The sequence below is a fragment of the Perognathus longimembris genome, chromosome 1 (assembly GCF_023159225.1).
Source record: "Perognathus longimembris pacificus isolate PPM17 chromosome 1, ASM2315922v1, whole genome shotgun sequence".
Taxonomy (NCBI): domain Eukaryota; kingdom Metazoa; phylum Chordata; class Mammalia; order Rodentia; family Heteromyidae; genus Perognathus; species Perognathus longimembris.
This window is the reverse complement of record NC_063161.1, coordinates 68386385-68412998: the sequence shown is the minus strand read 5'-3', so window position 1 is coordinate 68412998 and position 26614 is coordinate 68386385. Positions and strand designations below refer to the sequence as shown.

Sequence of the window (26614 nt, the reverse complement as noted above, 5' to 3'; positions counted from 1 at the left end):
TAGGAGCTTATTTGTTCACATTGTTTGGAGTTTCTTAAGGATGTGAAACCTCCTGAGGTGGGGGCTGGTCTGGCATTTCCCCTAAGTAAATTCCTGTACTCTGGGAAAATTTCCTGCAAGTTCTTTTATTTTTTGATGGCTCTCCATTTTTAATTCAGGGGCTCCTGAATTATTCTCATAGGTTTAGTATTCTCATAGGTTCTTTCTCCTTTGCTTTTTAAATTTGTCTTCTTACATTTTTATTAGTATTAGTTGTATTTCTGCATTTTAATTTATTATTGGTTGTACAAGGATACATTTTGGCATGTCCTTGAATGATGCATACAGCGTACCTTAATTAGAATCTCCTTTGTTTTTTGTTTTCTACTATAAGATATTTTTAGGATAACTGATATGTTTTCCTAAAGTTCTACATTATTTCCCATTTTCTTTCTTTTTTTTTTTTTCTTTGCGCCAGTCCTGGGCCTTGGACTCAGGGACTGTCCCTGGCTTCTTTTTGCTCAAGGCTAGCACTCTGCCAACTTGAGCTACAGCACCACTTCTGGCCATTTTCTGTATATGTGGTGCTGGGGAATTGAACCCAGGGCCTCATGTACACGAGGCTAGCACTCTTGCCACTAGGTCATATTCCCAGCCCCTGTTTCCCATTTTCTATCTGTTCATCTCTTTGGGGAATCTGAGAGATTCCCACATCATGCTACCTCATCTCAACAACTTTTGCTATTCAGTTTTTTCATTTCTGCTTAGTTTGCTCTGGGCGGGTGAGGAGGCTCAGAGGCAGCACCTGTAAGAAGGTCCGGGCGGGCAGGCGAGCGGGCTCGGGGGTGGCGCCGGAGGAAGGTCCCGGGCTGGAGAGCGGGCTCGGGTTGGCGCCCCGGAGGAAGGTCCCAGGCTGGGGAGGGGGCTCCGGGGTGGCGCCTGTAATAGGTCCGGGCTGGGGAGCGGGCTTGGGGTGGCGCCCGGAGGAAGGTCCCGGGCTGGGGACCGGGCTCGGGGGTGGCGCCGGAGGAAGGTCCCGGGATGGGGAGCGGGCTCGGGGTAGCGCCCGGGGGAAGGTCCCGGGCTGGCGCCCGGAGGAAGGTCCCGGCTGGGGACCGAGCTGGGGGGGGGGGGGGGTGGCGCTGGGAGGAAGGTCCAGGGCTGGCAAGCGAGCGAGTTCGGGGAGGAGGTCGCGGCCACGCCTCCTTTTCCGGTGCAGGCTCCTACTCACGGTGGAACGAATTCTCTTATCTGAATATAACTTTTTTTTCCTTTTATTTATTTATTATTTTTTTTTGCCAGGCCTGGGCCTTGGACTCAGGTCCTGAGCACACTGTCCCTGGCTTCTTTTTGCTCAAGGCTAGCACTCTGCCACTTGAGCCACAGCTCCACTTCTGGCTTTTTCTATATATGTGGTGCTGGGGAATTGAACCCAGGGCTTCATGTATATGAGGCAAGCACTCTATGCCACTAGGCCATAATCCCAGTCCCTGAAAATAACTTTGTTAAAAAACAAAAACAAGCATTTTCTTCTCGACCTGATTTCCCCCCAAATTTGATTATTTTAATGGCATGGGACCTGCTTTTTCTTCGTATTTTTAATGTATATAGTTATAACTTAGTTCTCTCTTATGGTTTTTGCTCTAAAATTACAGTTTCTACTGTCGCTGTCACATAAAACGGATAGTAATAAAAACAGGAACAAAAGAAAAAGAGGGAACACCGTTCTTGGCGGAGTTGTCAATAAATCCCAGGCGCGGCTCCTGGAATCCAAAACCTAGGCCGCGCCCGGCAGCTTTAGAGCTCAAATATGGCGACCGGGGCACGTTCCTGAGCGCGTTCCCGAGGCCCAGTGGAACCGCCGAGGGCGCGCGCGCGCGCGCGCGGCGGGGGAGCTACAAGCCCCGCCCCGAGCCTGGGAGCGGCGGCGCCGACGCCGGGGGGAGGGGAGGCTAGGCCGGATGTGAGTGGAGCGGCCATTTCCTGTTTCTCTGCAGTTTTTCTCAGCTTTGGGTGGTGGCTGCTGTGGGGCTTCGGCTTCCAATCCACCGAGGACTAGTCGGCGTGGACAGCGGCCCCGGCACCTCGCGCTTTGCCGCCCACAGCCGCACGCCTGCCCCCCTGCCTCTTCCATTTCTACCTCCCCAGCCGCCGCCGCCGCGGCCCACCGAGCGGCCCCGATGCAGGCCATCAAATGTGTGGTGGTGGGAGACGGGTGAGTGAGTGGGTGCGCGGCCGGGCCGGGCGGGGGTCGGGCCGGGCCGGGCGGGAGGCGGGGGAGGCTCGGGCCTACCTAGGCCAGAGACGCCGCGGACTCTCGTAGACCGCGGGCCGGGTCTCCTCGAGGGGGCGCGGGCCTCCACTCACTCCCAGGCCGGTGGTGCGGGCCTGGTTCCGGCTTTTTGGTGGGGGAGGGCCTCCCGTGCGGCCGGAGGGAAAAGTGAACTCCACCCTCCGCTTTCTTCCTGGGCTGGACACCGCCCTCGAAAGCCAGAAGATGGAGCGGGCTGGGGGACTTTTTGCGTGTCCCTCCCCCTGCAATATTTATTACGATATAGGTTGGGTGTTTTTTGTTTTTTTTTTTTTTGAGAAAGGGAATCTTTGGTTTTTGCGTTAACCTCCGGAACTCCCAAGAACTGGGGAGGGTTAGGGCGGCCGAGTCGATTCCATTCGATGCTTGCTTGTACGGGCCACTTTGGGGACCCGAAACTTAGGTGTAACCAAAATTGTTTCGAATTGTGTACTTCGCTACTTTTAAGATCTTTTTAAATGATCGTTTTCGCACTTTGCCTGGCGAAAGTTATAAAAGTGTTAGCTGTAAGATGGATGTGATGGAGAATGTTCTTTTCTTTGAACTTGGTGTTTTGTTTTTTTTAAACACTTCTACCAAATTAGCCTTCGCTTGATACGTTAGGTTTGAATGTAGCAGAACTGACTCCCTCTGACTCAAGGCATTTCTTTTCATTACTGTCCGTGGTGGTTCTGGTCCTGCAGGAAAACAAGACTTGTCTTATGCTGTTTTTTTTTCCCCCTCCAATAGGAACAAGAATCTTAGTGTAATCTGAGCAAAATTGTGTGTCTGAGCGTTGTATGTGTAGATTAGTGTTATCCAGGAAGCTTGGGAGAATTAATTTTCGGTGACTCAGACTGCAAGGTACATTTTCAGTCTGGGAAGGAAGAGTTTTGGAATCACTGTTAACTTTGGGTGAATATCCTCCAGACCTGTCTTCCGAACTGATTTCTTTATGCTTCTAAATGCATTGTAGACTTTCAATTTATTTACTTGATTACATTAGACATTTAGAGTTGCTTCCATAACTAGTTCAGAAGCAAGATGGACAGGTTGATATCCCCCCCTCCCCCCAAGGTACAGTTCCAGTCTAGGATTTGTCTCAAATTCGGAGGATTATTAACATATTTCTGTGTGTATAGCTGAAAATTCTAAAGTTTTCTTTACTTAGGACTAGGTATGCTTCTTTCTTTAGCTTTTTAAAAGATAAAGCTTTTGGGGGATGGAAGGTCAAGGTAGTTGATGTGATAGGTAAACCAATGGATTAATTTTAGTGAAGTTTGATCCTTTCACATTGTTAAATGAAATAAACATCCTTTGCATTAGGAATGTTTCTAACTTGCTTGGAAATGAAATACTATAAATTGTTGCTCATTTCATATCAAATTATAGTATGCAACTGAAAACTGCTAAAACTAATTTAATAAGCACATCATATACATGTAATTTTTTTAGTACACTTAATACTGGCAGATCATGACCTACTAAATGGTATTTTATTTTCCTGGGTGCCTCTTTGTGTAGGTTTTCTTGTGTAGTCAAATACTTTATGTGTACCTACTGTGGGATCTAGATCACCCTACTGAGATTTAACTTCTGGGGTAGCCTAAACATATCACTCCTCTCTCCCAGAGAGATGCCTCAAGAGGAAGTTAAACAAGGTGCAACAAGTGGCTGTTAAGAAGCCCCTTGCTGAGCCCGAGTGCTTGTTATTTTATTGATTGATTGATCTGAAGGTTGAATCCACAGCTGCTAAGCAAGTGCTCTACTACTGAGTTGCACCCCTCCCTGCTTGGATTATTATTACTGCTGTTCCTGGTACTGTGGGGCTGCAGATAAAAGCTTTTTTTGTGTGTGTGCCAGTTCTGGGGCTTGAACTCAGAGCTTGTGCATTGTCCTTGAGCTTCTTTATGCTCAAGCACTCTACCACTTGAGCCACAGCACCACTTGCAGTTTTTTCTGTTTATGTGGTACTGAGGAATCAAACCCAGGGCTTTGTGTATATGCTAGGCAAACCCTATTAGCCGTAAAAAACATTTTTGGCTTTGTGTTTTTCAGACCGTTTTCTTAGTACCAGTCTTTTAATATTGTCTGTCTTTCAGTATTTGACCTTGATATTGAGAAGGGTTAGGTGATAGGTAAAATGTACTCCCCCCAGCTGTGGTGCTTGAATTCAGGGCCTGGGCACTGTCACTTCTGGTTTTCTGAGGGTTAATTGGAGATTTGAGTCTCACAGACTTCCCTGCCAGTGCTAGCTTTGAACCGTGATCCTCAGATCTCAGCCTTGTGAGTAGCAAGGATTATAGGCATGAGCTATAATCCTGGCTACTTAGATGGTTGAAATCTGAGGATTGAGGTTTGAAGGCAGCATGAGTGACAAATCTGAGAGATTCTCATTTCTACTAACTAACCAAAAGGCTGAACTTGAGGCATGACTCAAGGACAGAGCACCAACTATGATTTTAAAAAACAAAAAAGAACAGCAAGGGCTGGGAATGTGCTTTAGTGGGAGAGTGCTTGCCTAGCATGCACGAAGCCCTGGGTTTGATCCTTCAGTACTACATAAAAAGAAAAGACCGGAAGTGGTGCTCTGACTCAAGTGGTAGAGTGCTAGCCTTGAGCAAAAGAAGCTCAGCAACAGTGTCCAGGCCCTGAGCTCAAGCCCCAGCACTGGCCAAAAAACAAACAAACCAGGGAAGAGCTTGAGGCTCTGAGTTCAAGCCCCATTACTGGCACACACGTGCACGTGCACACACAATTACAGGGCTAAAAGCCACTTAATGTAGTGGAATTTTCAAGCAGTTAAGGACTACAGTAATTAAGCAGCAAAAGCAAATTGAGGTTTTACACGCACACACACACATTTAAAATATGTCCTAAAGAATTATAGTTGTAAACTATGTCATAACTTTGTTACAGCTGGGGTCAATTAGCTTGTGTTTTTCTAGTGGATATAGCAGATTAATTGGCATTGAGCATAAAATAGGAGATAAGGTTTAAAAAAAATCTAAAGCAGTTGCTAAAAACAAAGCCTATGTCTTTATTTAGATGCCTGAACTGTGGCATGTAGTACACTGAGCTACCGCTTCAGCCAACAGCTCTTTTTTTTTTGAGATGAGAGTCTCATTGTGTAGCGTAGGCTGACTCAAACTTGAGATTGACAAGCTTTTGAGATTACAGGTGTGCCTCCCCAAACCCTGCAAAGGGTTTTTAGTGGTGCTGTCTAGGTTTGGTTGATTGAAAATGAATGACTAGAAGGTTTACTGTTTCATTCATTGCACAGAATGGTGTCCAGATAACGGGTGATCTGTCACTGTGTCTCAGGTATTGCTGTCCAGGAGTTTTCCTGTTTAGCCTGATAAATGTGATGACATCCCTATAAGAATATACATGTACTTCTACTGAACAGTGTTGTCATGCTCTTCATGAAGGTGTGTGTGTGTGTGTGTGTGTGTGTGTATTTTGAGGCATGGGGTTCTTATTTCTTACCTTGAATTTTGCATTGCTGGTTCCCAAATTTAAATTTAACTCTTCTTTAGTTGGTGAAATTATACATAATATTCTTTTTAAAAATATTAAGCTGGCTGCAGGTGGTTCATGTCTGTAGTCCTAGCTTACTCAAGAGGCTGGAATCTGAGGATTGTGGTTTTAAACAGCCCCGGGCAGGAAAGTCTGAGACTCTTAGCTCAAATTAACTACCAAAAAGCCTAAAGTGGAGTTGTGTCTCAAAGTGGTAGAGTGCTAGCCTTGAGGGAAAAAAATGCTCAAAGATGGTGCCAGGTTCTTGGAATGCTTGCTTTGCCTGCTTAAGGTCTCCAGTTTGATCTCTAACACTACAGTAGAGAAACACATTTTGAACGACGGTTTCAGTAGAAGTTTGGGATTGGGTTAAGTGGATGAGTACTGGGAAACCATTTTTAGAAATCTTCAGTTCCTGCTTTATACTGTTCTCTCCTTCTGCATTAGTCACTTGATGTTTAAGTACTTCCTGCTTCCATTTCTTCCTCACCAGGTGGCTTTCTCTTAATTGTTGCCTTAGCAGGAATCCTGTTACAGTGCAGTACAGTTATTGTTAATAAGCATGTTGACATCAGGAAAAAAATGTTTTTTCTGCCACCATCTTAATATGAAAAAATTCAGGCATAGTAAACTTGAAAGAATTGTGAATCAGTACCCATATACTACTACTTAGACTATATAATCAACTTCTTGGTCTCCTTACATTACCACATGATTTCCCCTTATCCAAGGACTTAGTTGGGTTTTGTTTGGAGGGAGAATTGGATAGAGTGCAGTTGGGTATGAATCCTTGTTGTGAGCTCTGTTTTCCCCTTTGATGACTAGAAGAGTGGCTACTTCAACTCTACTACATATGGTACCTTTGTTTGGTTTTGTTTTTTTGCCAGTCCTGGGGCTTGAACTCAGGGCCTGAGGACTGTCCCTGGCTTCTTTTTGCTCAAGGATAGCACTCTGCCTCTTCCGGCTTTTTTCTATATTTGTGGTACTGAGGAATCAAACCCAGGGCTTCATGTATACGAGGCGAGCACTTTACCACTAGACCATATTCCCAGCCCTACATATAGTGCCTTTAGCTTTAAGTGTTTAAGCTAGTTGGTGCAGAATCTTAATTTTCTGAAGCCTCTAATGATGATCATAGTTAACTTCTATATAGATGTTGTGTTGTTCTGTGCTGTAGTGGGACTTCAGAATTTCAGATTTAATTTGTATTTTTTTGTTTTTTGTAATACATTGTATAGATACGTATAGAACTTTCATTCAAGATTTTTTTTGTTTGTTCAGTAAGTATGAGTGGTTGTGTGTGTATTATTGCATACTTAATACTTCCACTAATTCTACTAGTGTGTGTGTGTGTGTGTGTGCGTGTGTGTGCTCGTGCTCTCAGTGCTAGTCCTGGGGCTTGAACTCAGGGCCTGCACATTGTTCCTCAGCTTTTTTGTTTAAGGCTAGTGCTCTACCACTTGAGCCACAGTTCTACTTGCATCTTTTTTTCTGGTTAATTGGAAATAGGAGTCTCTTGCCCTGGCTAGCTTTGAACCATTACCCTCAGACCTCTGCCTCCTTGAGTAGCTAGGATTACAGGTGGGAGCCACCAGTGCCAGGCATATCTACTAACTTGCCTTTAAAATCCATATACTTTTAGACATTGTGTGTTTTTTTATTTGATGTATGATTGTTATTGGAAGAGTCTGGCTTTTCTATCCTAAGATAATTTATCTTAAATGGCTTTTTACTTTATGTAAAAAGTTTTTTACAGGGCTGGGAATGTGGCCTAGTGGTAAAGTGCCCGCCTCGTATACATGAAGTCGATTCCTCAGCACCACATATATAGAAAAAAGCCGGAAGTGCCGCTGTGGCTCAAGTGGCAGAGTGCTAGCCTTGAGCAAAAAGAAGCCAGGGACAGTGCTCAGGCCCTGAGTTCATGCCCCAGGACTGGCAAAAAAAAAAAGTTTTTTACAGGGCTGGGAATATGGCCTAGTGGTCCTCAGCACCACATATATAGAAAAAGCCAGAAGTGGCACTGTGGCTCAAGTGATAAGTGCTAGTCTTGAGCAAAAAGAAGCCTGGAACAGTGCTCAGGTCCTGAGTTCAAACCCCAGGACTGGCAATAAAAAGAAAAACTCACAAAAAAGTTTGTTAAGCTTCTTTGGGTCCCCACTTTACTTTTGAAAAAAGACCCTGTTTGAAAAATAATCTTAAAAACAAAAGGTGCTGAAGGTGTGGATCAAGTAGTGGAGACAGTCCTTGCCTAGCAAGTGCAAGGCTCTGAATACACACCCAGCATGCCTCTCCTCCAAATTGGTATGTACAGGAAGTAATGATAAAGTTGCCTCCTCTTATTGGAAAAGTGAAAAGCATAAGATAAATTTCTTTAGCCTTGGCTAGAGCAGGGGAAGCCTGATAGGCTAAAGAAATTGTCATGTCATAAATGAGGGGAAATCCAGTGTAGAACTGACACCCTGACACGGGCTGTCTTTCAGTAGACCCTTGCTGTGTTCTAGAGTTAAAAGTTTTTGTTTTTGTTTTTGTTTTTGCCAGTCCTGGACCTTGGACTCAGGGCCTGAGCACTGTCCCTGGCTACTTTTTGCTCAAGGCTAGCACTCTGCCACTTGAGCCACAGTGCCACTTCTGGCCATTTTCTATATATGTGGTGCTGGGGAATCGAAACCAGGCCTTTCATGTATACGAGACAAGTGCTCTTGCCACTAGGCCATATTCCCAGTCCCGAGTTAAAAGTATTTTTCAAGAGTTAAAAAAGAGATTTGACTGAACAGTTAAATATATTAAATTGGAAATTCCAAAGGAAAATGTAACTTCCAGGAATTCTGCAGCATCAGTCATGGCTCTGTCCGAATCTGGCTTCCATTCTCCTACATTGTGCAGTCTTGATGTTACTTAGCGTAGTGTTGATGTTGACTCTGCCTTTATAGTTGATTAATGTGTTTACAAGGATTGAATAAATTACACTAATGAAAGGGAAATAACCCTTTTATTTTCATTAAATCTTTTTTTGTGTGTGTGTGGCGTGTGCAAGTATGCTTGTGTGTGTGAGTGCATGTGTGCTGAAGCTTGAACTCAGGGGCTGAGGACTGTCCTTGAGGGTTTTTTTGTTTGTTGTTTTTGGCTTAAGATTAGCACGTTACCATTTGGGCTACAGGTCCACTTGCAGCTTTTTGGTAGTTTATTGGAGGTAAGAGTCTCACAGACTTTCCTGCCCATGGTGGCTTCAATTTGTGATCCTTAGATCTCATCCTCCTGAGTAGCTAGGATTATAAGTGTGAGCTACCAGCATCTGACTCATTAACCCATATTTTAAATTAAGCAAAACCTTAATGAAAGGTAGAACATTACTGCCTATAAAACAGGATTGTGCTAGCACCTTGAATTCTTCTGCAGTTAAGCTTTTCACAAGATGTCTCAACTGAGTATTAATGGAGAAAAGGAAATATAAACATTTTAAGACAGTTATTTCTATAGTAATGACTTTGTAATGCATCCTGAAAGAATTGTTTAAGACATCTTTAAAAATTTTTACATGTCATGGTTGGCATTATGTAGCAAGAATTGTTCATGTTTTAACACAATGTTGCTTTGGAAAAGAGTTCACTTGTCATGGCCTTAGCCTCCACTCCTATTCTCAGCTACCTCATCAGGCCCTTAGCCAGGCTGTGCTTATTTGGCATCATGTCTAAGGATCTCATGAAACTGTCCTGACCACAGTGGGTGATTTCTAGAACACAGTATCAGTTCCCTTATTGTCCTCCACCAGTGCATTCAGTCAGAGGCCACTTATAAATCTAATGTATTCCTGACAACTTAAAATCTTTCGTGGCTTTCCAAGTAGAACCAATTCCACACACCCTTAAGGAAGAGATGACAGCCTCTTCAAATCTTTCCTGCCATTCACTCACTTTGAAATTCTTTTTTTTTTTTTTTGGCCAGTCCTGGGGCTTGGACTCAGGGCCTGAGCACTGTCCTTGGCTTCTTTTTGCTCAAGGCTAGCAGAGCACACTCTGCCACTTGAGCCACAGCGCCACTTCTGGCCATTTTCTGTATATGTGGTGCTGGGGAATTGAACCCAGGGCCTCATGTAGAGGCAAGCACTCTTGCCTCTAGGCCATATCCCCAGCCCCACTTTGTAATTCTTGCTGCTTATGTTATCCTGGGCTTCTTTGGGCTCTGGATCTCCCCATGTGCTGTTGCTTTTGTTCCTCCTACTCTCCTGTCCCTGTTTTAAGTCTTCATACATTGCTGCTTCCTTTTACAACCCCCAACATCAGCTTAGGTATTTTGTGATACATTGCAAGAGCATCTTCAATAACACTTATCACACCTATAATTTTATGCAGTGATTACATTCCACAAAGTCTTTTTTTTTTTTTTTTTTTTTTGGCCAGTCCTGGGCCTTGGACTCAGGGCCTGAGCACTGTCCCTGGCTTCTTCCCGCTCAAGGCTAGCACTCTGCCACTTGAGCCACAGCGCCGCTTCTGGCCGTTTTCTGTATATGTGGTGCTGGGGAATCGAACCTAGGGCCTCGTGTATCCGAGGCAGGCACTCTTGCCACTAGGCTATATCCCAAGCCCCCAAAGTCTTTTTTTTTTTTTGCCAGTCCTGGGCCTTGGACTCAGGGCCTGAGCACTGTCCCTGGCTTCGCTCAAGGCTAGTACTCTGCCACTTGAGCCACAGCGCCACTTCTGGCCATTTTCTATATATGTGGTGCTGGGGAATCGAACCCAGGGCTTCATGTATATGAAGCAAGCACTCTTGCCACTAGGCCATATTCCCAGCCCCCCCATTCAACAAAGTCTTATCTCAGTATCTTCAGCAGTTGATACACTTCCTGGCATAGCACACATTTGGTATACGTTGAAATTGTTTGGTGAGAGTTTGTACTTTTACATCCATTTTATGGCTGAGAAAGGTGAAGCATGTAAGGATGTTGAAACTTGCTGATAAGTTACAAAAAGTAATGACAGAGTTGTCTTTGACACCATGGGTCCCAGATTCAGGCTTCTGACTTTAAATCTTAAGCTCTTGCTCATACAGGTTTTATTGTGACATTCTAAGCCTTTCACAAAATGTATGTTCAATGAGTCATTTCTGTTTAGAAAGCCTTTGGGAAATGGAAGTTCCCTCCTGGTGATGGTGAGGTAATACTTGACTGTGAGGTCTGGGGTGGGTGTTCCAACTTCTGTTAAGTTCTTTATAATGTTATGAGTAAAAACAGTATTGGCAAGACCCAATGCTTCTTGACACATTTTCTCTGTAAAGTTTGAGTGTGGGTGAAAGTAGAAGAGCATTTTGCCTTTTTGGTGATCAATTCTAACTTAACAGTTGTTGAGATCGATCAACAATTCTGACAGTGCATAGTTAACAGAGGATAGCAGGGAGTTGGGCTCATTATAGAGAATATTTGGTGAAATGAGCTCTCAGGATGCCAGGGACTCTGAAATCTTTGAAGTTGACCTGGGTATTTGAACACTATGGAGACTTGTATGGTTTCTGCTGTGGTGCTGGGTTAGCTTTATTCATGCTAGACAAGTGTTAAATTACAGAGCTACACCCTCCGTCCAGTACAGGCATTCTTAGAAGTATCACAGCCATCTTAATTTTTAGGAATATTCTTTTGGAAAATTTTCATGTGGTTGGGATATTTTCAACTCCCATTGGCGGGCTCATCTCCTGGCAGTGTAGTCTGTACCCATTACCAGCTGCCTTGTGTACTCATCTCTGTGCAGATCTCTTACTGTCCCCCTTCAGTGTTAGGGAAGTTGACCACACCTGCCCTATGAGTTATTTTGTTTAGAATGTATTGTGTAGCCCCTGCTTTAAAAGCGATGCTTCGTACAGATGAATTGGTATGAGAGGAGTTGCGGGAGGTAGTTTATCCATGGAGCATTCTGTTAGGAGATCAGTGCTTACTGATTGCCAGGAGGAGAGGTGAGGGCTACAGGAAGGTGATGGGGTTTGAGATGTGTGGCTTAAAGGCAGTAGGGGAAGTTAGTACTTAGAGAACCACCCAAGTGTAAATTGCAGAGACAAGCTGTGTATTATCACACTTTGAAGCTAGAACTACAATTCTCAAATGAAAGGCTCCTACAGAGAAGATACTGTAAGTTTGAAAATGTTCCTCTTTTTTTTGGGTGGGGGGGGCGGTTGTGGGGCTTGAACTCAGGCTCAGGGCTTGGGCACTGTCCCTGCTACCACTTTGAGCCACTTATGGTTTTCTGGTTAATTGGAAATAAGAGTCTCATAGACTTTGCTGCCCAGGCTGCCTTTGAACTGCGATCCTCATATTTCAACCTCCCAAGTAGCTAGGATTACAGACATGAGCCATCATGATGTGCCTGGCTTTTTAAAAAAAATTAAATTTTACTGTTATAAAGGCAATGTATAGAGGGTTACAGTTTCATAAGTAGGGTAATGAGTACACATTTCTTTTTCGACTATGTCACCCTTTCCTTTCCTCTCCCAGTTTTTTTCCTCCCATCCCCACCCACAAATTGTATAGTCCATTTTCAACATAGTGTTGAGAGTGTACCATTGCTGTATTTGTTCACCCAGAAATGTTCCTGTTAAACATAGTAATTTTTTTACTTTGGTGCTGATGCCACCCATGTACCTTAATAAAATCAGATAGGTCTTGAATCTACCTTTTTGAAAAATTCTAGGTTGATTATTTTGGGTTGTGGAAATTGATTACTCCTAAGATATGGTATATGTATTTCTGGATGAAAATCATGACTAATGAAATCTAGAACTACTTTGTTGATTAAGCAGCCTTCTCTTTTTCTCCCTTTAGAGCTGTAGGTAAAACTTGTCTGCTGATCAGCTATACTACCAATGCATTTCCTGGAGAGTACATCCCTACTGTGTAAGTATCATAAGTTAGGTTGGAAATTAACCTGGCTGTGGTGTGTCCTTCCAGTTGGTTTGGCCATGTGTTTTACTATAAAGCCCTTAATCCTTATATGAACTGATGCTATTTATCATTCCACTTAAACAAATGATTGGGATTGTGAGGCATTTTTTGTTTAAAATACTTAGCCATGTGGTTGGAGGCATGGTTCAGATGGGTGAGTGCCAGCCAATGAGTAAAAGTGTCAGATATTGATTTTTTTTTTTTTTTTTTTGCCAGTCCTGGGGCTTGGACTCAGGGCCTGAGCACTGTCCCTGGCTTCTTTTTGCTCAAGGCTAGCACTCTGCCACTTGAGCCACAGCGCCACTTCTGGCCGTTTTCTATATATGTGGTGCTGGAGAATTGAACCCAGGGCTTCATGTATACGAGGCGAGCTCTCTTGCCACTAGGCCATATTCCCAGCCCTGATTTTTTTTTTTTTTTTGCCAGTTCTGGGGCTTGAACTCAGGGCCTGAGCACTGTCTCTGGCTTCTTTTTGCTCAAGGCTAGCACTCTACCACTTGAGCCACAGCACCACTTCTGGCTTTTTCCATATATATGGTGCTGAGGAATCAAGCCCAGGGCTTCATGTACGCAAGGCAAGAGTTCTACCACTAGGCCACATTCCCAGCTCCCAGATACTGAATTTGAGTCCCAGTCTTGGACAAAAAAAAGTAGCCAGTTTAATGTAGTTTTCTGATACAATGGAACAAATACCTACATTTGTAGGCAGAACTTAAATCATGAGTGATTATTGATTTTAAGGAACTGATTATACTCCTAACTTGGATTTGCTTTTTTTTTTCTTATTTTGGCATTACAAGCAGTGCCGTGTTAAACGTAATTGCATGTGGCTTTGCATATACCTGGAAGATAGGATTGTGCCAGGTCAAAAAAAATAGCCGGGGCTGGGAATGTGGCTTAGAGATAGAGTGCTTGCTTAGCGTGCACGAAGCCCTGGGTTCAATTCCTCAGAACTACATAAACAGAAAAAACCTGCAGTGGCACTGTGTCTAATGAGGTAGAGTGTTAGCCTTGAGCAAAAAGAAGCCAGAGACAGCGCTCAGGCCCTGAGTCCAAGCTCCAGGACTGGCCAAAAAAAAGAAAGAAAAAAAGAATAGACGTTGTAAATTTGAAGTATTTCACAGTGAAACTTGAATGCTGACATATGATGCCCGCCCCAGGGGAAAAAATCACATGCAATGAAACTTTTATGCACAAAATGACTAGAAATAATGTACAGAATGATCTGCAGGTTGTGTATATATGGAGTATGCTATTCTCATTATGTACATAATAGTATTTGAAACACTTTTTGTTCTGAGTATTTTGAATAAGAAATACTCAACTTATGTTGCTGTCACTTTGCTGGTGGTGACCAAAGCGATCCTTTGACACATAGCATGGCTAAGTGTAGGTTGAAAAAGTAACCTCATCATTTGCATTTCTGATCATTAGTAAGGTGAAAATCTTAGATGTTACTATTTATTGTTTGCTATAAATTGTCTATCAAAATCTCTTATTTTCCTACTGAAACATTTTCATACTGATGGAACTTTTTTGTTTCGTTTTGTTTTTGGCCAGTCCTGAGGGCTTGGGACTCAAGGCCTGAGCATTGTCCCTGGCTTCTTTTTGCTCAAGGCTAGCATTCTATTTCTTGAGCCACAGCACCACTTCTGGCCTTTTCTGTTTATGTGGTGCTAAGGAATCGAACCCAGGGCTTCATGAATGCTAGGCAAGCACTCTACCACTAAGCCACACTCTCAGCCCCTGATGGAACTTCTTATAAATAAAATATACTAGTTCTCTTTCTTCTTTGAACTTCAGTTTTGCATTTTACTGTAAACAATACCACCTCTACCACTCGTTTGATTTTATCCACAGGAACAGTGGCTTTGGTCCTGTGTCTGTGACTAACCATTTTCATCCCATTCTACAGCTTTGACAACTATTCTGCCAATGTTATGGTAGATGGAAAACCAGTGAATCTGGGCTTATGGGATACAGCTGGACAAGAAGATTATGACAGATTACGTCCCCTCTCATATCCACAAACAGTAAGGATCACAACAGATTTTTGATGTGTCAGTTTGCAGTTTGTGAATGTCTCATTAATGTACATCATCTACAGATTTCCTTATGTTACCTTGATTTGGGTTTGTTGAGTAAGAGAAAATAAGGTCTGAAGGAAATACCTCTGTAGATGCAAGCCATAATTTTGCTTTTTGATATTACCAGTTACTCGGCTTGTTTGTTTTACATTCTTTATTTAGTTTTAGGATAACTATATGAAACAGCTGCTGTCTAATTTTTCTTTTTGAAAACCAATCCTTTATATCAAGGGTGGAGGGGCACAGGTTTTGGGGCTTGAACTCAGGACAACAGTTTGAAGATGGTTTGCTTTGAGAGGAGTTAATACTACAGACTCAGGGCCTGCTTAGCTTTTTTGCTTAAGGCTGGTGTTCTGCTATATGCTTTGTGTCTGGTTCTGGTTTTTTGCTGGTTAACTGGAGATAAGAATCTCTCATTTATCTGCCCAAGCTGGCAATGAATCTGGATTCTCAGATCTCAGCTTTCTGAGTAGCTAGGAATGAGTCACAGGTGCCTGGCCCTGCTCTTTATTTTTATTTTTTAAATTTCACATGGCATGTTGAAAATAACAACAACGATAAACCACTTCCCTGCTTTTTATTTTTAAAAGTACATTTTAGAGCCAGGAAGTGACTGAGTGATAGGGCACTTCCTAGCATGTATGAGGCCCTGAGGTCAACCTCTAGAACTGCCCATGAAAGGAAATGGTATTTAAGAACTTTTTGTTTTGCTGGTCCTGGGAATTGAACTCAGGGCTTAGGCTCTGCCCCTGAGCCTTTCTGTGCGCAAGGCTAGCACTACCACTTGAGTCATAGTACCACTTCTGGCTTTTTTGTTTATGTGATAGTGAAGAAGCGAACCCAGAGCTTGATGCATGCTAGGAAAGCACTCTACCACTAAGCCACATTCCCAGCCCTAAGAACTTTTTTTTTTTTGCCAGTCTTGGGGCTTGGACTCAAGGCTACCTACCACTTTACCTCTTGAGCCACAGCACCACTTCCAGCTTTTTTTATGTGGTGCTGAGGAATGGAATCCAGATGTTCCAAATAGTCATTTTATATAAGCCACATCTCCAGCCCTTCTTTGGAATTTAAAAAAATGAACTTACTGCTTATTAATCTGAAGTTTTAGACATACCTTTTATTTTATTTCTGGCTGGAAGTGTTGCCCTAATGTAGTCTGCCTTGAGCTTTGCTCGTTAAACTACAGTTAAAAATGAACTGTGGTTATTAAAAATCTGTCCATAATCTCCAAGTGACTCAGTTTCAACCACTATCTGGGGAAACTTTTCTCCCCTGTGGGTGCTAAATAGTTACAGTTTTAAGTAGATTTAAAAACAGTGTTTGGGGGCTGGGAATATGGCCTAGTGGCAAGAGTGCTTGCCTCATATACATAAAGCCCTGAGTTCAATTCTCCAGCACCACATATATAGGAAAAACCAGAAGTGGCGCTGTGGCTCAAGTGGCAGAGTGCTAGCCTTGAGCAAAAAGAAGCCAGGGACAGTGCTCAGGCCCTGAGCCAAGGCCCAGGACTGGGGGGTGGGGGGGGAAGCTATGTCTGGACTGAGAAATGTGGTAGTGGTAGAGTGCTTGCCTAGCATACATGAGGGCCCCCTCCCCCCCGGTTCAATTCCTCAGTACCACATAAACAGAAAAAGCCAGAAGTGGCACTGTGGCTCAAGTGGCAGAGTGCTAGCCTTGAGCAAAAAGAAGCCAGGGACAATGCTCAGGCCCCGAGTTCAAGACTGGCCAAAAAAAAAAAAATGTGGTTGGTACAATAGGAGTCTCCAGCCCTAGGAGTACCTAAGAAGGTGTGGCATCACTTCTGAGAAATCAGAGCCACCTTACTGACTCAAGAAGTGCCTGGTAGGGTGAGGCCCTTTTCTCCAAGGGAGTCATCACTCAGCAAATCAAAGGTGACTTGGCAACAGTCCCACTGTTTGCCAAGGAGGTCTGATAGCAGGTTAGACTGTTCTCATATTGGCTAGAGCTATCGTGGTAAGGCCAGAAATCATAATGGGTGTTGGCTTGATGCAGCTTAAACTTTGTCTTACCTGTGTGTGATAGTGGACTTGTTTCCTGTAAAACACCTGAGGAACAAGAAAAGAGTAAGACATGATTCTTGCTTCCAAGTAGCCAATAAACAGGTCCTATAACCGATTATGGTAATACATTAAGTGCCAGTATTAGAGGATATGTGGGGGAGAGGGGAGGGCAAGCCAGCTGACAGTTAAAAACATTGCTGCCAAGACTCTTTAGATATAAGTTGTTTTGGTAACTAAAAGGCAGACCTCAAATAAATGCTCAAAGACCAGGGCCTGGAAGGTCTTATTCCTCTGGGCCACACCATCCTACCTATGAGTACATGTTGTGTCGACATTTTTTCACCTGTGTTATGGGTGGATGCCTTAGTTGGAAGGCCAGCACAGAGTTGACAAATAAGAAACCCATAAACTTTGTTCTGAATAGACTGTGGTCTGTAATTTGAGCTCTTTGGACTGCATTCCTGTTTGTTTGGCCTGACCAGGGCTGATCAGTCTCACTCTTGAAGGGCCAGGTGAAAGGGTTCTTGTGTGGAGCCTCATAAGAGCTGTTAGGATTCTTGTGGTCATTTGATGCTAGCAATTGTGTATAACAGGGTAGTTCTGTGTAACTAAGTTAAATCAGTTTAGGTCATTAATTTCTACTTCTCCAAAAGATAGCAAGCAGGTACTACTTTTCTATTTCCTGAGCTTGTCTATTGGCAGTGCCTCGCTGATAACACACCTTATTTTAGTTTGGTATTTTCTCCACCTGGGTGTATATCTGGTCCCTTTTCCTGTACATAGGATGCCTATGCCAAAAAATAAAGGAAAATGCTGGGTGCTGGTGGCTCAAACCTGTAATTCTAGCTACTCAGGAGGCTGAGATCTGCAGATCATAGTTCAGAGCTATCAGGAAAGTCCATATGACTCATCTCCAGTTAAGCACCAAGAAAACTGTATGTGGAGCTGTGGCTCAAGTGGTAAAGGGCTAGCCTTGGGTAAAAAGCTCAAACAGTGCCCCAGCCCCTGAGTTCCAGCCTCAGTACCAACACACACGCACACACGCATGCATGCACGCACACGCCTGAAAATAAAGTCCAGGTGCAAAAAGATTTGGATAAGAATAAATGAACTATTCAGCTTTCAGAGTTGAGGTTTCAGTCATCCGGACCATTGCCCAGTTTCTACTACTAATAAAGTGGCTTATTTGTAGATGACCTGCTGACAGGTAGAGGGCTGGGAGCAGGCAGAACTGCTCTGGCTGCACTCTTGAGCTTGCCAGGCAGATGTTCTACCACTTGAGCCATGTCCTCAGTCCCTCTGGCTATGCTTTTTGGCTAATGCTTTTTGAAGACTGATATAGTTAGAAATGATGTGGTGGCCTGAGGAGAGTAACACTTGAGTCCACAGGATGGGTCAGTGACAGGAGGCACATAAGAAAGGAAAAGTAAGAGACCTTGGATGGGCTGAGTGTGACAAGGATAGACTTAGCCAAGGTTCACCTGCATAATAATCTGTGGCATCTGTCAGGAAAGCTGAGTTAGAGGATTTGATGGGAGAAAACAAGCATGGGAAGCAGACATGTTTTGGGAAAGCTATATTTAGAGCAGGGGAAGAAAAGGGAAGAAGGAAGGAGCAGGCAGATGGTGTAGTGCATGTGTAGGACAGGAAGTGGAGTTGAGCCTCCTGTGGTACATGGATTCTCATCCAAAACAATGTTCTCAGCACTAAGGAGGGCACCAGTAATGTGGCTATAGAATATGTATTTGTGAGTGGTCCTACTGAGTTTGTGTCACAGTAAAGACTTGGCACTACATCAAGCCCTTGGGAGGGCAGATCTTTAAAGATAGCCTCTGATCAAATTCTGATAGAAAAGAAACAGATGTTCTCTTTGAATTATAAATCCTAGAAGCTTAAATGAGATGAAGTTCAACTCAATTCCTCATCTGCCATTTTCTTAGAATTCTATGATTCTGTGTTACAAGAATGTTGGTATTTTTTTAAATTATTTTTTTGCCAGTCATGAGGCTTGAACTTCAGGGCCTGGGTGCTGCCCCTGAGCTTCTTTTTGCTGAAGGTTAGCACTCTACCACTTGAGCCACAGCACCACTTCTGCTTTTTCTGTTTATGTGGTTCTGAGGAACCAAACCCGGAGCTTCATGCATGCTAGAAAAGTACTCTGCCACGAAGCCACATTCCCAGCTCCTTACTAATTTATTGCTAGTGCTGGGGACTGAACTTAGGGCCTTCCACAGGCACTGTACCCACTTGAGCCACTTTTCCAGACCCTTTTTGCAATTGTTTATGCCCACACTAGACTTCTGTTTGTGCTTCCCTTTGTCACTGAGGGAGCAGATGACACAGCCATTTGTTGAGATGGAATCTTGGGACCCACCAGCCTTGAACCACAACTGCTAGGAGCTTGAGCCACCATTTCTGGTTAAATCCATTTTTTATTTTTTTGTGCTGGTACTGGGGCTTGAATTCAAGGCCGAGGCTCTTCGCCTTTGCCATTTAAAGCTGGTGCTCTACCACTGGAGCCATGGACCAGAGGCTCATAGTCTCTTGCCTCAGCTGACTTGAAACCTGGATCCTTAGATCTGAGCCTCCTGAGTAGCTAGGATTACAGATGGGAACCACTTGTGCCCAGCTGGTCAGTCAGTCTGTCTGTCTATCTGTCTGTCTATCTATCTATCTGTCTGTCTATCTATCTATCTATCTATCTATCTATCTATCTATCTATCTATCTATCTATCTATCTATCTGGGTTGTGAGTCAGTCGTGGGGCTTGAACTCTGGGCCTGGGCACTGTCCCTGAGCTCTTTAGCTCAAGGCTAGCACTCTACCACTTGAGCCACAGCGCCACTTCTGGCTTTTCTGTTTATGTGGTACTGAGGAATCAAACCCAGGGCTTCATGCATGCTAGACAAGCACCCTGCCACTAAGCCACATTCCCAGCCCCCGTTTGTTGATTTTTATTGGAACAAAGAGATGAATAGGAAGTATTGGGATAAAAGGTGGAAATGTGATCACTTCTCAATCTTGTCACTAGGGGTAGTCTCACCAAATCTTCAAAGGGACCAAAGGTCCCATGTTTGAACAACACTGTCCAGCCCCCAGTCTCAGAACCAGGAAGAGTTCTGCATAAGAGACGGTGCTTGGGAAATTAATAAGATTAGTAATTTATTAGTAATATTCATGCAGTATGGACTTGCCAACTCTCAGGGAGGGCCCTCAGTCTGCCTTGTAGGAAGTGTCACAAACAGATGCCTTTCTGGTTCTTGAAGAAGTATTTGGCCTCTGCTTGTTTGTGAGGAGCACTTTGAAGATGTGTCTGTTGTTAGGATGCCAGCAAGCAACATGTGCCAGTGACCATCTCTGTGGAATGTGTTATTCTGGCCAGCACTGCCTCAGTGCACAGGGGCACTGCTGTTGCATGCCCTGCGTTTGCCTGACTTAACTATTGGTAAACTGTGCAGAGGGACGTTCCCTTTCACCAATGGATTGGTGGAGTTTGGCTTTAAAGATGTCCCATGCCATTTCAGGGTTTGGGGTTGTGATAAGGAATAAATGACATCTTTTAACATCTTCCTCAGTTTGTACTGACCTTAAACAAAGTTCTCATGCATTACTAGGTTGGAGACACGTATGGTAAGGATATTCCCTCCAGGGGCAAAGACAAGCCGATTGCCGTATGTAACACTTTCAGTCGACTTCAGCCTCAAGCTTTATCTGTTCTCTCATTTCACTTAGTTTCCCCAGGAATTCTTACTAAACCTCAGCTTCCTTGAGTGTTTTACATCTAACTCACTCAAGGTGGGGTTTTGCTTGATGAAATGAGCTTTCGTTTGAGCGTGACAGTTTACCTACCAGCTTGATTGAAGCAGGTCCAAACTGCTGCTCCCTCCTCCCAAGGGACTAGTGGAGGCCCCACTCATGTGTGCAGAGAATACACTTGGGGCTCATGTGGGTGGCTGTGTGCTGAGCCAAGGCAGGACTAACCTTGCTTCTAGTTCTTCTCTCTCCGCTGCGGTGTCCTGTGTGGTGGGCTGTCAAGGGCAGTGGGGCGGTGCTGGTGAGCTAACCCAACCGTGCTTTAGAGGGGTTGGAATCAACTTGGATGCTGCAGTGATTCATGGTCAAGCTTGTGCATGTGCCAACATTTAAACAATGTCATTTATAAAAAGCTGTTATGTGGGATGTTTCTTTTTCAGATACAAGATACCAGCTGCATGGTTTAAAGTACTAGGTTGGGAGTTGTGTGCATTTCTCTGGGATATGTTTCATAAACCTAACAGTTTAGAAACTGTTGGGTATTTTTTAATTCAGGAAAAGATTGGGATTTTACTTTTAACCAGATGGGAAGAAAAACTCCCAATTATATGTGTAGCTAAAATTTCTCTCAAAATGTGTAGTCTGTATGCTCTTCCTCTGTAACTACTTCAGGGGTGGCTGTCCACGGGCCGGCTTGGAGGCCTGGCTGTGTTTGAGGAGCTGCGACAGTGCCAGGGTGGTCAGTGCTTGTTAGCTGCGAAGGTGTTCCTTCCCCACTAAATGCCCTGGAGGAGAGGGAAAGGCCTAGATGGCAAACTAATTGAGTCCCCACTTTGTGCCAGGGACTGACAAGCATTTATTTGTAGCTAGTGATTAAATCTAAATGTGTTGAACTTATAAAGGAGCTTGGTTAGCAGGGCTTCTAAACTTCATCTGCTTTGGGAAGCTGGGAGGGAGACCATGGTTTATAGAGCACCACTTTCATGTGCTCATAAGAGGTAATTGGATTTCAAGCTGTGAATTGGGCATGGTGGAAGGGAGGAGGCTCTGTGGGATCTGTTCTGGTGCCTCCCCAGCCTCAAACAGCTTCCTCTGCCTCCCCTTCCCACAAGTCATGGACTGCTCCAAGTGCCTGGACCAGGCCGGAGGGCTGAGTGCTGCTAGTGGCAACAGGCAAGCAGCCTGTCAGCAGTCAGAAAGAAGTACATTCTTCACCCTGAGACTACTTTCTAAATGATTCCCTGTTTCCTTGTTGCAGGATGTATTCTTAATTTGCTTTTCTCTTGTGAGTCCTGCATCATTTGAAAATGTCCGTGCAAAGGTAAGTGGGGGGGGGGGGGGGAGTTGGTTAGAAAGTACAAGTTGCTATAGTGTCAGAAGAAAAAAATATTTTTAAAAATGAGATGCAGGGGCTGGGAATTATGGCTTAATGGTAGAGTGCTTGCAGGCATGAAGCCCTGGGTTTGATCCCATAAACAGAAAAAGCCGGAAGTGGTGCTGAGGCTCAAGTGGTAGAGTGCTAGCCTTTAGCAAAAAGAAGCCAGGGACAGTGCTCAGGCCCTGAGTCCAAGCCCCGGGACTTGTGCCAAAAAAAAAAAAAAAAAAAAAAAAGAGATGCAGTTTACTGCTAGGAAGTTGGTTATTTCTTCTCCATACATAATGAGTGTCTGTGGATTGGGAGGGTTTTGTGCCACGCAGAGGACAGGCGTTCCTCACCAATACTCTTGGAGTTGTTGGACTGTCTACTCCAGTTTTTCCCCACCCTAGGGGAGACCCCAGTGTGGTGGTGGACACGCACAGGTCACATACCTGAGGGGATGATGAATTTTCTGAGATGTCCTAAGACTTGGAGCTTGTTTTCCCCCAAACCAAGTGACTTTCCTTTTGGGGTACTCCTACCCCACCCCTTCTTCCTGTGACCTGGGAGCCTGTTCTGTGCTTCCTTAATCTTGGGGGATTGTTGTGCTGTGTGGAAGGTGGGATAGGGTGTGTGGGCTGGGGTCCACTGTCTGGAGTGGAGGTGATTGAAGCCTTTACGAGAAAGAGGTGTTACAGCCTTGGTCTTTTAACCTCCAGTGGTATCCAGAAGTGCGGCACCACTGTCCCAACACCCCCATTATCCTAGTGGGGACGAAACTCGACCTTCGGGACGATAAAGACACCATTGAGAAGCTGAAGGAGAAGAAGTTGACTCCCATCACCTACCCGCAGGGCTTAGCTATGGCTAAGGAAATTGGTATGAACAATCCTACCCAGTTGCTTTATTGTTTTTGGTATGGTGGGGATTGAACCTGTGGCCCTCGGGTGTGCTAGGAAATCTTAAGTTCTCATGCATGTTTGTTCTAGTGGTGCAGTAGCATTTTCTTCCTACTCAGGGCCAGATGGGCCTTGGGCCCCTGTGAGCGTTGGGGAGGGGAAGCTGAGTTGGGTTGGCTGTGCTATGCTGCACATGTAGAAACTCCCAGGGCTGGGGCTTGTTGCCTGCCACTTGTGCCATTAGGACCAGAAGAGTCAGGTGAGTATCAACTGCCGGGCGGCGTTTCCCACAGGTGCTGTAAAATACCTGGAGTGCTCGGCTCTCACCCAGCGAGGCCTCAAGACAGTGTTCGATGAAGCTATCCGTGCGGTGCTCTGCCCACCGCCGGTCAAGAAGCGGAAGAGAAAATGCCTGCTCTTGTAAACAGCTGCTTACCCCCGCTCCTGCCCCTGGGACCCTTTGTACGCTTTGCTCAAAAACAGCGGAGCCTTCGCACTCAATGCCAAGTTTTTGTTACAGATTAATTTTCCATAAAACCGTTTTGAACCAATCAGTAATTTTAAGGTTTTCTTTTAAATGTAAGAGTTTAAACTTACATTCTATTAAAATTCAGACCTAAATAAACCTTCTAAAAGCCTTATTTTTCAAAAGCCCCTACTCTTGCTCAGATTAAGTGTTGCCAAAATACCTTCTGAACAAAGTGGTGTTGTGCTGAGAACACTAAACACTAAATTCAAAAGGCCCCGGTGGGGCCCTGGGAGGAGACCACAGCTCCCCGTGGCAGAGGCGCCTTGCTCTCCCACACCCGGCAAATGGAGCCGCGGCGCCTCCTCTGCGCCATGTTGCCATTAACACATCCTAACCTTGTACTGTACGTCCTCATGGAGGGAGGGAGGGTGACACTCCACTCTTTGGAGCAGTCTATTTTGTTGCCTCATTTCTGTGGTGAACTGGAACAGGATTCATGCAGTGTTTCCTCTGACCTGTTCTAGTTGTGAGTGCGGGCAGAATGGTGACACACGACATGATGGCAGGATGAAGACAGTTTTGACAAAATAAGGAGATTATTTATACTACATTGTGTACGAGTAATTCAGCTAAGAAAGTGTCATAGCAAAGGACAGTCCATACTTGTCAAATGCAATAGATTACAAAGGTCAGCGTTGCCAGTGTCTTAAGCGTTTCCTTTGCCCTACCTGTCCTTTCCCACATGGGGCATTGCACTCACCTTTGAACTCGTCATTCCCTCCTTGCTAACTTAGGAAGTGCTTTTCTTATAGATCCCCCTTCTTAATGAGCAATATGCCTCCGACTTGTACTATAAAATCTTTCAAATAATGCATTAAAAGTTTTTCTTTCCTTCGTAGATTAGCAAAAGTGCATTCTTGTTTTCATTACTTTACTCAAAGCTAATAAGTACTTTCCTTAGTTTTCTAGTAACTTAGGTGTAAAAATCATGTGTTCCAGCTTTACAGTTTTTAAAATATTTTAGATATTCTTAAACTATGAACTTTAACATCACTGTCTTGCCAGATTGCCAGCACTGTCATGTGACTAATACCCACCCTCCCTACCCATGCGGACATTTCCTGCAGTGCTCTGCCTGCCATGTTCCCCGGGGGTCCGAGTTGTGTAACCTGCTAGTGCTGACCCGGTTCTGTTCTGTACACTTTAACTTGCTGGCAGGAGCACAGTGTTGGACCTTTCAACCACTAGAACAAAATTTTTTTAAATTGACAGTTGCAGAATTGTGGAGTGTTTTTACATTGATCTTTTGCTAATGCAGTTAGCAGTATGTTTTGCATGTATGACTTAATAAATCATTGAATCATAATGCTGGTGATACTTGAGTTTTTTTCTTTTTGAGAACTTGATAAGCTTCTGGTGTATTTTTGTTTCACTTTAAATCCTGGGTTGATGGTCATTTTCACATGGCAGGGACAGGAGTGCTGTGCCCACAGAAATGGGCCGGGGGTGGGGGTGGGGGTGACTGGGAATATGGCCTAGTGGTAGAGTGTTTGCCTCGTATACATGAAGTCCTGGGTTCGATTCCTCAGCACCACATATATAGAAAAGGCCAGAAGGGGCACTGAGGCTCAAGAGGTAGAGTGCTAGCTTTGAGCAAAAAGAAGCCAGGGACAGTGCACAGGCCCGGAGTCCCAAGCCCCAGCACTGGCAGCAAAAAAAGGAAAAAAAAAATGGGCTTGGGGAAGGCCACCGAGTATGGTTGGGAGGGGCTCAGCTTTGGCACAGTGGGGCCTGAGGCACTAATGCTGGGGCATGTGTGCATGAGCACCTCAGACCTCAACCCCAGGAGTCCTGGCAGAGGCTGCATGAATTACACCTTAACATTCTCATTCTCCTTTTTTTCTTGAGCCTGAACTTGTACTCTTTAAATGCTAGAGGGGCTGGGAATATGGCCTAGTGGCAAGAGCGCTTGTCTCGTATACATGAAGCCCTGGGTTCAATTCCCCAGCACCACATATAGAGAAAACGGCCAGAAGTGGCTCTGTGGCTCAAATGGCAGAGTGCTAGCCTTGAGCAAAAAGAAGCCAGGGACAGTGCTCAGGCCCTGAGTCCAAGCCCCAGGACTGGCCAAAAAAAAAAAAAAAAGATAATGCTAGAGTCAGTTTTCCTTGAGGTTTCTTACATTTTTAAGAGTTTCCCCCCACAGGTAAGAAAGTTAGTTTCTAGTTGGACCATGTCCTAGTCCCAAACCAGTTGTTACAGAAAAAGCAGTCTTACCCCTGCCCTCCACTTGCAGTTACTTTCAATTTCTCTCCATGTAAATCACAAGCTTTTCTTGCCAGTTGATTGCTTCCAATCCAGCCCGTCATTGCATATGCCATGGTCCAGGAGGGAGGCTGTGCCCCTGACACCGCCAGCCTTTGTCAGTGTGGGATCTCAGCACTGATATGGTCACTGTGCAGACTACTCAGTAATAACCATTCCTTTCCCGTACTTTTGGTTTCATTTGGGATAACTTAGTTTTCTCTGCTTTTAATGAGCTGAGCCTCCCTCTTGTCTTAAAATTTTTTGTTTGGGCTGGTTCTGGAGCTTGAACTCCAGGCCTGGGCTCTATCCCTGAGCCTCTGTGTTCAAGGCTAGTGCTCTACTGCTTGAGCCACAGCGCCACTTCTGGCCTTTTCTGTTGATGTGGTACTGAGGAATCCAACCCAGGGATGCATGTTAGGCAAGCACTCTACTGCTAAGCCACATTCCCAGCCCCAAGTCTAAATCTTAAGATGTAGTATGTTCTGGATGCTTTTCTCTTCCTAAGTCTCAGTCATATGATCACATCTTGTATGTTTAACCTTCTGTTGCTTGCATCCAGATTCCCATGTTTTTTCTTTCAAATGAGTAGCTTAAAAGTGTAGTGGAAGTATTTTTGAGTTCTGGGATCTTTGACAAGAGCCATTCTACTCTTAGGTTGGGTCTCCATATCCAGGTTGGTAATCCTTTCAGATTTAGGTGGTACTGGAGTATGAACCTAGGGGCTGAGCAGGAGCTCTGTCACTTCAGTCAAGCCATTTTTGCTTGAATTTATTTTATGGATTGGAGGTCCTTGTGCTTTTTTTGCTGGGTCTAGCTTCAGTCATCCTAGTATGTACACATCTGCTTGCTGGCTGAGATCACAGGTATGCCCTACTATACCCATGTTTGAGACAGGATGTTTATTTTAATTTCACCTTGACTAGCTTTGAACCATGACCCTCCCCATCTTCAAAAAAAAGTTTCTTTTTTTCCTTTTTGCTGGTCCTGGGGCTTGGACTCAGGGCCTGA

General features: G+C 44.4%; 1 protein-coding gene across 2 annotated transcripts; it reads left to right on the top strand.

Annotated features, from left to right (window-relative positions):
* The first annotated feature begins 1931 nt into the window (after positions 1-1931).
* Rac1 (Rac family small GTPase 1) lies at positions 1932-24665 on the top strand. Of its 2 annotated transcripts, XM_048367388.1 has the most exons (7): positions 1932-2194; positions 12591-12662; positions 14626-14743; positions 20436-20492; positions 21833-21895; positions 22651-22810; positions 23124-24665. In XM_048367388.1, exons 1-7 carry the CDS (start codon positions 2160-2162, stop codon positions 23252-23254), a joined length of 636 nt encoding a protein of 211 aa, XP_048223345.1. In that variant the 5' UTR covers positions 1932-2159; the 3' UTR covers positions 23255-24665. The 2 variants fall into 2 exon arrangements, with proteins under 2 accessions (XP_048223345.1, XP_048223337.1); XM_048367380.1 differs by lacking the exon at positions 20436-20492 and having other exon boundaries at positions 1937-2194.
* The last annotated feature ends 1949 nt before the right edge of the window (positions 24666-26614 follow it).

Coding starts and splice junctions, on each gene's coding strand:
- Rac1 (XM_048367388.1), top strand. CDS start 2,160: ATGCAGGCCATCAAATGTGTGGTGGTGGGAGACGG. Junction 21,896..22,650: donor TTGAAAATGTCCGTGCAAAG/GTAAGTGGGGGG, acceptor TTTAACCTCCAG/TGGTATCCAGAAGTGCGGCA. Junction 22,811..23,123: donor AGCTATGGCTAAGGAAATTG/GTATGAACAATC, acceptor CGTTTCCCACAG/GTGCTGTAAAATACCTGGAG.